A 13,606-nucleotide genomic window follows, 5' to 3' on the forward strand; every position below is an offset into this window, starting at 1 on the left:
TAAGGCCATTGTACATTTAGTAAGATGATGATATACTGTGCGCAAAGGAGTAAGGGAGAGGAAATAAACTCGGTGTTGCAGTTTTGTGTTCCTCACCTTGAGACCGGTTTTACTGAAACGCTAACAGAGTAACTCGCATGCCGAGTTGTAGGCCTCCTTGTAGGCATGCGAGGTGTCATGTTGCAGTGGGAAATTGCGATTTCAAGAGAGCAGCTTCAGAAGTGCTCCTCGAGGAGGTTGCGCTCGTTGACGTGAAGTGTTCGAAGCAATTCACGCCACAGAGAGGGGGCCAGACAATGACGAGGTTTCAAAGAGCTCAATCGCGTGAAAGAGCTATCCCTTAAATTTCGATTTAAAGCTTTCGTGACTGCAGGGATTCATCTTCTTGGTTCTTTCGGTAAAGTCACGTAGAAGGGAAGTAATAAAATAATAAAAATAAAACATAATAATTATTTTATTTTATTATGTTTTATTTTAATTATTTTATTACTTCCCTTCTACGTGACTTTACCGAAAGAACCAAGAAGAAGAGCTATCCCTTATTAAATAAAATAATAACTACGACACTGCTTCCCACTTCCCAACAAGTGCATTGACGTGACGATGTCGTTTCGTTATTTATTGAATACCACGCGTGCTCAAGTATTTTATACACCAGAACCATACTTTGCAATGCAACTGGATAGTAACATTTCACTCAACTATTAAGGAGGATACGTCATTGCTTGATGTGTTTTTTTTTACATTAGTTCATTTACTATGATGCTTAATGGTACATAAAACACCAAAGGTCAATCAATCCCAATCACCAACTGTAGAGGTCACCATTGAGCATGTTTATCGAAATATATCTTTCCACACCAATAATGAATAAAAACGAATTGTATAAACCAGGCAAAATGATTCATAACATTCGGCAAGTTTAAGCCTTCAGGCCAAAATAAACAAAAAACAAACCCAATAGTCTTAAACCTCCTGCAGAAACTGAGGCAAATTTAGATTTATGTAAATAATTGCCACATTGAATAATACAAAAACATCGGTAAATAAAATCAAAACGTATCTGAATACAGATGAGGGCTGTTGCCTAGGTGGTCAGCTGTGTGCAATTCTGACCGTGATGTTCACTCTGGCACAGCAGATGGACCCATTAACATGGTACACCACAGCCATTAGGAAGCATGCGTTTTCTTATGTATCACCATATGCCTGTAAGCTATTGAAATGAATCCTTAAGATGATCTTTTTCGACAAAACAATTACTATTTAATTATGCTTTCACTGTACAAATTCATATGCGTCGCAGCTGTCCTCCGAAAACTTTCAAATCAAACTTAAAAGTGTCGCCAACGCTATAAAATGTACGATCCTAAGTTAACGACTGAAGTAGGTTGGTTATTGCACTGCCGACTATTTTGTACTCCATTTGTATTATGTAAAAGAATGTGTATTATATTATGGTACATTTATATACAACATTTAGTCAATTAACTGACCAGCGTGGTGACATTTTAGTCAAACAACCCCCAATGACTGACCTGGCACTGGGGGTCATCTCAACCCGATATCCTTCAGGGGTCAATGAAACGAGTATTACTTTGTGGGACATTGGTCAGTCTGTGGAGGCTGTCCCCTGCCAAGAGAAAGTGCAATTTTCGCCACTGGCTTGGAGCCACTAACAAATATAAGCACAGCCCTAATACTCATTTTAGGATGGAGGCCCTTTTAACAATTTAAGTCATGTTACAATTGGATGTTTTTTTTAAGTTGCTTAAATACAGCCATCATGTGACGGTCCCACCTGATGACGGAGACTTGTGTTGCCTCCGAAACGTCGTGATCTTTATTTTATTTTATTTTTATTAATTTTGATGTTTTACCTACGTGACTTTACCGAAAAAAACTAAGAATATGAATCCTTGCAGTCACGAAAGCTTCAAATCTAGAATCATTTTGCAGCTGGTTCAGAACAATTTCTTCCGAGCACCTTCCTTTGCACCGTCAGGATCATGCGCTGCCCGTAAAAGTGTTGATAGTCCGGAGGCAACTCTGCCAGCGTCTTCAGCGCGCGTTCCAGGATCTGCACGGCTCGCGCGGCCGCCACTGGGTCCTTGTTGCCGTAGGTGTCCGTGCGGTCGTAAGCGTCAAGCGGAAGATGCCGCCAGAAGACATTGACGGCCACGCCAAACTCCAAAGACGTCACGTTGTGGAACCACAGTGCTGCCAGCAACAGAGAGAACAATCGACCCACGCGAGTCACTCAAACAGCACGTCAACGGGACAGCACACATTGTGTGCCCAAAGAGTGCATGCAACGTCTCTGAAGGATATTCAGGATACAATTTAAAATCTCAAAATTATGAAACTAAACTGTTTTAAATTTACCAGGTAAGGCCCAGAGCATTATAGATATTTTACAGATGTGACCTGGCCACAAATGATAGCTCAATGAAGTGGCTTATCACATGGAAATTTATAGCAGCCAAATACTCTCAACGCGTGTTGATTTTAAATGGGGCGGGAAAAACCAGAGGACCCGGAGAAAAATCCACGCAACCACGTGGAAATAGTGTAAACCCCAATATGCAGGCGTCAGGGTTGGGATCAAACCCACAACTTCCTGCATACCAGGCAAGGTAGTTAACATCTCACCACCGTGGCGCAATTGTGGCAAGATGCCATACCCGTTACTGCTTGTTGGTTATACTTAAGGGCGCCGATAAGTGGTATTCCAGTAGAGAATAGCCTTGACCATAGGAATGTGGAATTTTCCTCACTGCCTCTAGGCCACCTATGGAAATGGGTACTGCACATGCTCATTTTAGCCGGGAGATGCTTTGACACGTGACTATATTATGCGCCGGCCATGGCTCATGATCGGTGGTATTGTTTCAATTAACCGAAGCTATTTGTATTCATATTCTTGGTTCTTTCGGTAAAGTCACGTAGAAGGGAAGTAATAAAATAATATAACAATACAATTCTCACGACGTTTCGATTGCAACACAAGAAATCATCATCAGGTGTGAAAACCACAGAAAGAACATTTTTGAATATCTAAGCTATTTGCTTTGTCCTTCTGCAAGATGATAACAAAGTGAGGTTTTCCTCTTTTATTAACCATATATTTTCAGTGTGGTTGAACAAAAACCGTAACATATGATTACTCTTTCATTAATGGCTTTTAAATGTACCAATCCCCATACTAACTGCACTTAAAGCTCAAACATTAGCCAGGGTTCACTTACGTCTAAGGACTGAGCTTGATATATCCACACAATGCACCCTTCTAGACGGTATATCATCCAATAAGGTGAAAATAAGTAGTGCCTCATCACTTCTCTACATATAATGGCACTTAGCCCAACTAATGCGTTCAGAGCATGCATTTTATATGGGGCAATATTGGTCGACTTTATCTTCAGGTTTTAATTAATACATTAGTCAAAGAACAGCAATGCATGTCACTTGCAATCTGACTGCTATAGGCTGTTAACCTCCAATTACCCCGGTGCTGTAATCGTCCAGTCAGTTGTAACCAAGTTAAAATTCAGTAAATGAACCATGTTAGCTCGCTTCATAATGTAATAGAAAACTAGCCGCTAGCAGCGTCGACAGTAATCAATTCGGTACTATTAAAATACTACAATCACCCTTGTAATAAACGACACCCCGTGGTGATCTACCCAATAAGTGAACATTTATGGACCTATTTTTATTCATTACTCAGAAGATCAGGCACGTTACATTGCTGAGTTTTCTTAATGCGAAAAATGACAACAAAAACAAGGACTGTGGAAATTAAAATTACAGGCGTTACAGGCTACGCAATGTCACAAAACACACTTTCTGTGAAATATATTATCCCATACAAACCAAAGCCACACCAACAATCGCAACTAGTTACATTCCCTAAATAAATCATGAATGCCATATAGCTCGGTTTAAAACATTTAATTACTTTCCCATGGAGGAAAGGTGAAAAAGTCACACCAGAGATGGGACACAGCACGGTTTTCAAAGTGTGAAACCACAAGCAGTGATTGGCTGAAGGTCACGGTGGAGAATGTTCTGGCTGATTAAAGGCAAAAACAAAATTGACTGGTTTTATTTGTAAAAGGTGCAAGCAGTATTTGTGTTAATAATTTAAACTGTATCCGGTTCCAAGTTACATGAACTGCTTTCGGAGGGACTAAAAACTATACGTGTTTTTTTTTCAGACAAGAGGAATATACATGCTATACGGACACACATCACGTTTCAGCATGCCGGTCTGCCGAATACCTGGAATGAAAAGGACATCTCCTGCCTCCAGCACGCACTCGTGCCAGGTGGCCTTGCTGAACTCAGGAAACGTTTTCAAGTCCGGGCTGTCGATATCCAAGACCTCCGACTTGTCACCTGCTCACGTACAGCCCAAACACGTTACCATTACAATACCATTGTATGCTATCACATTCTTGCGTATGGCAATATGTCCAGGAGCTAAATGCCAATGTCGGGGTCTGCAGGCCACAAGAGGATGTCAGGAGGGAGGTTGCTGATTGTTGCTGTTCCTCCGTTGAAGGAACACAGACAACGGTGGTTTATTTTAAAATCCGATGTTTGGGTTGCATTGCCAGTCAATTGGTGGCTTGTCTTTTTTTTCTATTCATGAAGATGTGTGTATCGACCTGTTGATACTCTAGTACGGTTGATGGTTCCACCAGTGTCTTTGAAGAATGTCAAGGCCAGGCGGTGCGATGTTTGTGGCTCGAATGAGGTGTTTATTACAATTAAAATGCAATGGAAAAAGGAGACCTTATGAAATTAGACAATGGGTTGTCACAGACTGGGCAAAGTGCTAATTGAATAATTAGCTCGAGGATGTAATTTATCTAGTAATATAATGCTTAATTCATAATAATATGTGACCTATGTTGCCAGATAGTTTGAAGTACTTAACGATTGAATATTAATCGGATTGGCTTTGCAAAGCCTGCCATGGCTTTGCAACCTAATGCAATATAGTTATGTATATAGTTTGAAGTCACTTTTATCACATATTGTAATGTTGCTCATGTGATAAATGTGCAACCTCAGCATATTGTGAATTTAGTTTCTAAATGTGGATTTAACATTCAAAAATGCAATCTGCTATCCCCCTTATTAAGGCTTCTAACATATTTCCTTGATTCTGACAGCATTTACTGTACAGCATGTTTTCAGTAACGTTTAATGTGACTTTTCGATTCTTGTGATTCATCAACTTACCGAGAATGACACAGAAGACGAAAAATTAGTTGTCTCACTTTAAAATGAATAAACCCTGCAGATTACTACCCAGTTGTGATTTGGAAAATATTCTTCATGCAAAAAAATGAGCAACTGAATGTCAAATCACCGCCTTTTAAATAACTACAGATATCCAGATTACACACGTCCCTCCTACAACCGTACACATTCCTGCAAGTTATTATGATTCATGGTAGCCGATATTTATAATGCCGAGGAGGATACCTTATAAGGCATGACAATACACAAAAGACCAGTTTCACAAAGTAGTTATGAATGCAACAGACGCAGCTCCCCAGTGCATTATTAAACATCTCATACAGTTTAGCGAGTTGTTAAATAATGCAAGTTCTGTATTAGTGCATGAAATGCTTTTGCGTCTAAACACGCTGTGCCGTCTCGCGTCGTACTGGCCACTTAACAGAAATTATTGTGCAGTGAATGCTCATCGGCACCTGGGCTGGGATTTTAAAATATTCATCGCTGATACATTTGTTTTGTCACCGCTATCACCTTTAAATGACGCAGGAGATGCAGAATAATTAACAATAATATGCGATTAAATGCATAATAAGACTACACAGCAAAGATAGTCACACATTTAAGAGAATTAGTCATGTCACACTGACTTTATGTAAAGCACATTATGAAGACTCATCTTTAGATACTAATGATATATTACTTATAATTAGGTGTGGAGCAGTAGTATAGTGGTTGACGCACTACATTTATGAACACGAGGACCTGAGTTTGGTTCCAAGCACCGGTCACGTCAGTGGAAAGTGTTGAGCTATTCCTGCCCTTGGCTCATGGTAGACATGGTGTGGGGGAAGCCTTTATCCATTGGTGGATTGGTATGTTTACTTATATTCTTGGTTCTTTCGGTAAAGTCACGTAGAAGGGAAATAATAAAATAATAAAAATATAAAACAATAAAATTCTCACTACGTTTCGACTGCAACACAAGCAATCATCATCAGGTGTGAAATCCACAGCAATAAAACATTTTTTTTCAAATTTTCTTGCTGTGTTTACGCGACATAACCCCAAAAAAACTTATATTATGGATAATCATGTTATCCGATTAGTCGAGCACTTGAACCAATACATCGTCAGAGCAATAGATCACGTAAACAATTGTATATTCCAATTTGACTCTTCGGTACCATTGAGGTAGAGGAAAGGCACGTCACTGGGGCTGAACAACACCACTCTCTTCCTGCCCACCACCTGAATCAGCATGTTATCCATAACCTGTACGAACGAGCACAGCAAGAGAAGAGTTAGCAACAGCACACGACACATTTTGTTATAACCGTAATATTTCATATCCGATTATCTTAATGTGTACTGTGCTCTATGTACTTTTGATTTTAGTCTTTGTCAATATACTGCTGGATCAAAGGCTTTTCCTACGCTGTGTTGATAATGGGGGTTATTTGACCATATTTTAATACTTCACACACTGGTCAGTGATTTCACTTGCCACTTATGTTACCAATGATACATGTGATTAGTAATTAAGAAAGCATTGGACTTTGACCATGATTCAAAAAAGTATCACTATTACCATACATAATTCATATTGCAAAACAGCATACCTTTCCTATTAGAAGTGATTATGTAGATCAGAGTTGTGGCATAGGTAATGAAAGTAATGAAAGTGCATTGTTTTATAACTTCAACTGCAATACCTGTACATGTATAAATACAATTCTACACAGGACACAACAAAGTGTGTGGTTTCACTAATGGTAAATAGAAGAGAAAACACAACTTGTTAGATCACAACTTTTGCAAATAACCCAAAATCACGTGTTTTGAGTCTGTCGCTGCAATGGAAAAGAAAACAAGTGGACCCAACAGTGCACAGCCACACTAGCCAACACCTCCGACTGGCACGGTTGGCTACGTACGGGGTGAAAGAAGTTCAACATATACACATGCAAATTAGTAGGGCTGCTGTTTTAACTTCATTGTGGCAATACATTTTTCTAAATAAAAAAATGGACCATAATATGTTTTGCATTTATCGGTAGGGGTTTAGTCTCCCAAATAATGAATGAACAGAAATGTCCAAAGAAATGGTACACATCCGAGAGGACATCCAACGATGGGATGGAGCTTGTGGGCCGGTGCTAGGTGGATTGTTACAGCGCAGAACCGATCAGAGATGGCAATTGGGGAGGGAAGGCATTCAGGCTGCAGAGGATTGATTGTATGAAACGATGTCTTAAAATAAAGTAAGCATGCAAAGAGTGTGAATGCGCCGAGCGTGATACATCATAGTGTGTCCAAAGCTGAATGCCCGGAGAGCTGATGCGGAAGACACTTGAAAAGAACTGCTCTTCTTCATAAAATTCAGGGAGGATGACATCCTTGGCCAACTCAGGAAACTGCTTTCTTATGTCAGCAACATCCTGTTTGGGAAGAGGGATGGGTCTGACTTTTTCTTCACGTGTACGCTGCAAAATGCCGTCTTATTAAGTTTCACAAAGATTCCAATTTGCAGGGCATACACACTCCAATAGTTTTTGATAAAGGTGTCAAGCGATATAAAACATGAAATGCATCACAAAACTATTAATGGTATTTTAAAAGTGCTGTACGGTACATTAATGTTGCAACAATTGCGCCGCTGATGGCAACGTTGGTTACCTTTTTGGGGTCATTGCCCAAAGCTCGCAGGTAGTATTTTTCATTCTGAAACAGAACCCATGTTTGTAAAAAAATCCAGTCATGCAAGTCACTCACTCATTTTAATATACACACACACAAATGAGTACCTCCTGGTAACACGTGTAAAATGTAATGCTATATGATTAATTTGAAAGTATCTATTAACCACTGCATTTAACCAACTTAGAAAGCGTAAAAAATGTCTGGCCACATGTGAATTGAGCAGTGTGCACATATCTCACGTTTTTAAGCTTCCTTAAGCTCACGTAACCCAACATATTGAGGTCGGCGTGGAGAGGTCGCCAACAAAGAACGTGGATGAAGACCGAGTGTGAATGCGAACGCTACTTTACCTCACAAAAGAAGAATTTAGAGTGCTTTTCTTCAGCCGTGCGTCGAATGAACTCATCGAACGGGAGGGTTCTAAACAACAGCGATTGCGCTTCACTTAAATTCGGCAACACAATTCCAACCCGAATCTGGTGGATAAGAGTCAGGCTGCTTTGCACACATTCACCAACAGGTGCTCCTGACTTCTCAAAATGCAAAGCTGGATATAATCATACTCTATATAAGCACAATTCGAATATAAGCAACACATGCTGAGAGTACAATGGTGGGGGGAAGGGGAATTTCGTATACAAGCACACTCAGATATAAGCACAGCTTATGCGTGCTAATATCTAGCTTCTGTACTAAAATTTTGAGTACAGCAAACCCTTCCCTCTCGCCGGTTTAGTTAGCTATTGCGGTTTTGCGCCAATTTATTGAGGTACAATTCGCTGATTGTGCCCTTGTCACTTGACCATTCACCATTGATCGCGAGATTCCTGTACAACATTGTAACTATGGGAACCTCATTTGCCAGTAAAAAATATGATAATTGGTTTTTTACCCTTCTATCTGGCAACAAAACTGACACCTTTTTACAAGAAGTCATGTTTGCATAGACCGCAATACCTGCAGCCATAATACAAACAAAAGAACATAACTTTGATAATGTGCACTGTCCTTGAAGTTGATTGGTCCACACCCGAGACAGCTTTCCTTAGAGCCTAGTCTCACATGGGTTGGACCAGATGACGCCAAAAGGCGCACAACTCAAAGACAATGCACCATCAGAGTATGAGAGCTCGGGGCAAGCATCTACACTATGGGAACCTCATTTGCCAGTAAAAAATATGATAATTGGTTTTTTACCCTTCTATCTGGCAACAAAACTTCAGTTTTGTTGCCAGATAAAGGGTAATCAAACAATTATAACATTGTAACTGTACTGCTCGCGATGATGATGCTGCCGCAGAAGAACCCACGCGGTGCCATCCATCTTGTCTGCCAAGCAGCCAGTCGCGTGTCCCAGGTCATGTGTCCCCAGACTCCAGTGAGGTAGTGAGATTCAGCCACAAGATTTTTCTTATTCTATACATTTGCCGTACAAGTTATATTAGGAAATATTAATCGTAGTTTCCATACAATATACTTCCTGTTTAATGTTAAGGTTGATGTAGGGTAACATAAAACAAAAGGATGGGGTTGTCGTATTACGAACCATGAACCAAACCCTCGTTTTCCCATTTGCCTTTGAGTTTGCGGATTACGGATTTGCCCATTGTGGCTAATTAAAAAAATACTTAACCCATTCAATGTGCAACGATTTGCTGTATTTCACGGCTGGCTAGTAACAGTCCAGCATGTGTAATTTGACGCACCTTAGTGTTCTGTATATAAATCAAGGAACAGAGGAGAAAATAGCTTGTCGCGATTTATGTTTTAACATTTGTATCTGTGTCGGAGATAACTGGAAGATACAATGGCAGCCTTAAAACTAAAATAGGTAGTTGCATTAAGATAATTTAAATATTCTCACAAAGATATGAGCATTGCTATCTTGTATACCGAATATTCAGCAATATAATGTAACATGATTTTTTGTTAAATACCATAACACATCTACGCTCACAATAACCAACGTTCATCACATAACCAATCACGGTCCATTAAAGTTACACAGGACGTATGCACGCATTCACAAAGTAACTGCTGATGCCATCAAATCGATTGCCAAACTCAACATGGTGAGTTGCTTTTCAAATGGAAAGTCAACGGTTCTATGGATAGCATGCTCCTCACCATGACTGTCAAGCCACAACCATAGACTTAGGGGTGTTTATGGATGCGAGCATTGCTTAGTACTGGGTCGAACCCAGGGTCAACACAAATTACCTTTTCAAACAGTAAAACGGATTTGCAGCATCATTCAGAGTGTGAATAACTCTAACTCGGTGCAATTCATTCAAAAACTGAACAACTGCTTCAAACAAAATACTACATTTGAATTAGTTGAACTCCTTTTGACTTATTATCACTACTCCTTGGTTCTTTCGGTAAAGTCATGTAAGTATAAAATGAAATAAAAAGTAAATAAAATCACGACGTTTCGGAAGCAATATACTTACGTGACTTTACCGAAAGAACCAAAGAGTATGGATCATTGCAGTTACGAAAACTTCAGATCTAGATTATGATTACTATTTTTGACAGAGACCCTGTTTTTCACGCAAGAGCATCCTCACTTGTAGGCAAAGTTCTTGTGGATGAAGTCCATGCGAGGTGAGGGGGAGGCGTGGACCCTGACGGGCCGTGTGCCCCCGGCCGCTTGCAGGTAGTCGGCGTCCCAGCGAGACAGGCACGGCCCCACATCCACGCCTCGCAGCACCGCCGGCCGTCGCTGTCAAAGCACCAACAGGGCCCAGCAAGCACCGGCTAGAGCAGTGGTTCTTAACCTTGACTGCAGCCTTGCACTCCTTTGGTTCTCAACCGTAAAAAATGTTTGTTAATACATACATCGGTTTGATGAAACACGGGAGTTGCACTTACATGCCCGTGCTTAAATTGTTTCGATGAATTACCTTCTTTAAAAAAAATGTGCCATGTCTCGCACCCCCAGAAAGGTCATCTCGCACCCCCAGGGGGTGTGTGAACCCCAGGTGAAGAACCACTGGTCTTGAGCAAGCGGTTTTCAACCGGGGGTAAGCAGACCCTTGGGGGATACGCGAGGTGATTTATAAATGTGTGAAATTATGTCATACATGAAAATCATTGGAGAATAATCATGTATAAAATAACTACGATAACATTTTAATCCATATAGTAATGCAATAACTTTCTAAACTCATTGATCGTAAACAATGTGGTTTCTAAGAGTAACCGGCAAACGTGAACAAATTACGTCATGCATGCAGATCGTTCATTGAATTTGTTTTTATTTGTTTGCAGTCAGGGGCTGGTTAGGATACCTCACAAAATGGACAAATTGATTAAAACACTGATGTTTATTATTCATATTTATTTCCCAGAAACCATGGTGGGTCAGACAAGGGGGCACTCTGTTGAAACAAAATTCAACAAGGTGTACAGCAGTTGCCCAAAAAAAATATTAAGAACCACTTAATAAGAATGCCCACACCCAGCAACTGCCCTGGGACGAACATGTTAACACCATCAAATATGTGCAGTATGCCTGCATCACAGTGGACGTTGGGGAATACAGGAAATCCTCTACTTACGAACATTCGACTTACGAACTTTCAGAGATACGAACAAACCGATCCATATGTCCAGTTGCCTGTTCGGACCGAGAGGCCTAAGTTCAACCGCCGCGCAATAGATGGCGGTGGTGGCATCTACATCTGCAGAACAGGAAGAAAAGGTGGCATCTACATCTACAGGACTTGATACATCTTTAAAAGCCATTCCCCGTGTTTAGTGTATACATGCCATACATGTCTGGAATCAACAGGAGTGCAGTTACGAACAAATCGACTTGCAAATAGAACTCTGGAACCTAACTCCTTCGTAAGTAGAGGAGTTCCCTGTACTGTGAATAGCAACATCGCCCCCCTACTGGTAGACAAATGTCCACTTGCACAAACAGGTGCTGTGTTCATCTTATATGGGCCACCTGCTGCCACCTAGCTGTCCCTAGGTTAAAACTCTGCAGTCTTGAGACGTTCGTTACGTTATGGGTGCAATATAAATGCAGTTGTAATGTATCACAGGGGTGTTGGAGGTCTCAATGAAGGAGACAGTCCACAAGAGGTAGGCGTCTCGCGTGAAAGTTGGGAGCTGTCTCACAGGATACCGTATTGAGGTCTCACCAGGGCTTCGGAGTCTATCACAAAGGTGGATTGTGCGACGCATTTTTCAGCCTCCTTAAATTATCTTCAATAATTTCACGTAGTTCAATTTCACTGGTTGTCATGACTATCATCAGACAATATGATAGTTAATATATTCTCCATTGGTGTGTGCCTTTATTTCTCCCGTCCGTTCAACGTACAGACACATCAACGAGAGGCCGGCGCGCACATCTCCTTCATGAGTGAAAGAATCAGAGACAAGCCACTGTAGCCATTCAACAGAAACTACGCGCCACAGAGTATTACTCTTAGGTTTTTTTCGGTAAAGTCACGTAGGTAAAAAAAAATAAAAAAAATAGCAGAATATTATTTATTTATGCTATTATTTTTATTACTTATTTTAGTAATATTTATTTACGTTATTGCTATTACATTATTTCTTTTAGTAAAACATTTATTTCTATTATTGTTATTTATTTTAATAAATATTTCTATAATTCTTATTATTTATTTAAATATTTATTAACATTATTATTTCTATTATTTATTTTAATAAGAATATTTATTTCTATCATTTTGATTATTTATTTTAATAATATTTCCATTATTATTTCTATTATTTGTATTATTTATTTTTATCTACGTGACTTTACCGAAAAAAACCCTAAGAGTATGAATCCTTGCAGTCACGAAATCTTCAAAATCTAGAACATAACGCCGTATTCTGCGGCGCTCCTTACAACGAAGACCAAAAACGCACGCGAACTCTCTGGCACGAAGCCCTCTCTCGTCTCGGCCAGCTGACCGTCAAACCCAAGGCGGAGTGCATCGGCGTCTCACCAGGGGCCCGATCTCCTTCACGAACACCTCCTTGGAGACACCTGTGTGCACATGCACCTGCATCCTCTCGCGACGCTGAGACAGACACGTCCTTCAGCTCTCTCTCTTTCTTTACTACGGGCAGCACCACCCCGCAAACCTCTCCTCTCGCACTTTCACTGAGGCCGTCGTGGCCGCCGCACTGCAAACATAAACACGGCACCCCCCCAAACCGTGTGAGTCTGTGTGTGTGTGATTCTGTGTGTGCGGAGGTTATTTTAAATCGGTGGAGCGTATGCGCACACGCGCGCCGCGCTGGAGAGAGTCCCCGCGATCGTGGCAGCCTCGCACCTTACTACAGTGCGATTACTGTACTTCAGTGCGATTACTGTACTACAGTGTGATTACTGTACTACAGTGCGATTACTGTACTACAGTGCGATTACTGTACAACGGTGCGATTACTGCACTACAGTGCGATCGCTTCATAGTCCTACACGCGGCGTGCCCCACATCGCCGCGCACACATCGCGCACTGTACGCGCCACGTGCTCGCGCGCGTACAGTGCGCGACAAACGCACGTGCGCGGAGAGACGGTCGCGCACTGTACGTACAGTACGGCGGGGGCGTGGAGCCCGGAGTGGGGGGGGGCTGCGTGTGGGGGGGGTGGGGGGTGGGGGCTGAGTGGGGAGTG

General features: G+C 41.1%; 1 protein-coding gene across 3 annotated transcripts; it reads right to left on the reverse strand.

Annotated features, from left to right (window-relative positions):
• Window positions 1-604: 604 nt before the first annotated feature.
• TYW5 (tRNA-yW synthesizing protein 5) lies at window positions 605-13,513 on the reverse strand. 3 transcript variants are annotated; one of them, XM_061557601.1, is made up of 9 exons: window positions 12,933-13,513; window positions 11,559-11,642; window positions 10,527-10,681; window positions 8,307-8,376; window positions 7,933-7,977; window positions 7,557-7,694; window positions 6,441-6,528; window positions 4,285-4,401; window positions 605-2,220 (listed from the first exon to the last, which is right to left on the reverse strand). In XM_061557601.1, exons 2-9 carry the CDS (start codon window positions 11,634-11,636, stop codon window positions 1,949-1,951), a joined length of 963 nt encoding a protein of 320 aa, XP_061413585.1. In that variant the 5' UTR covers window positions 11,637-11,642; window positions 12,933-13,513; the 3' UTR covers window positions 605-1,948. The 3 variants fall into 3 exon arrangements, with proteins under 3 accessions (XP_061413585.1, XP_061413586.1, XP_061413587.1); XM_061557602.1 differs by lacking the exon at window positions 11,559-11,642; XM_061557603.1 differs by lacking the exon at window positions 12,933-13,513 and having other exon boundaries at window positions 11,520-11,642.
• Between the last annotated feature and the right edge of the window lie 93 nt (window positions 13,514-13,606).

This window comes from Lethenteron reissneri, chromosome 23 (assembly GCF_015708825.2).
Source record: "Lethenteron reissneri isolate LAM-NWPU_2019-01 chromosome 23, ASM1570882v1, whole genome shotgun sequence".
NCBI lineage: Eukaryota > Metazoa > Chordata > Hyperoartia > Petromyzontiformes > Petromyzontidae > Lethenteron > Lethenteron reissneri.

What these genes read in the sequence shown, in the direction of transcription:
- TYW5 (XM_061557601.1), bottom strand. Translation starts at nt 11,636, where the DNA reads ATGCCACCACCGCCATCTATTGCGCGGCGGTTGAACTTAGGCCTCTCG. An exon ending in GCAACTGGACATATGGATCG is followed by an intron (nt 10,682 to 11,558) that starts GTTTGTTCGTAT and finishes GTGCTTTGACAG; the next exon opens with CGACGGCCGGCGGTGCTGCG. An exon ending in CTAAATTCTTCTTTTGTGAG is followed by an intron (nt 7,978 to 8,306) that starts GTAAAGTAGCGT and finishes GTTCTGTTTCAG; the next exon opens with AATGAAAAATACTACCTGCG.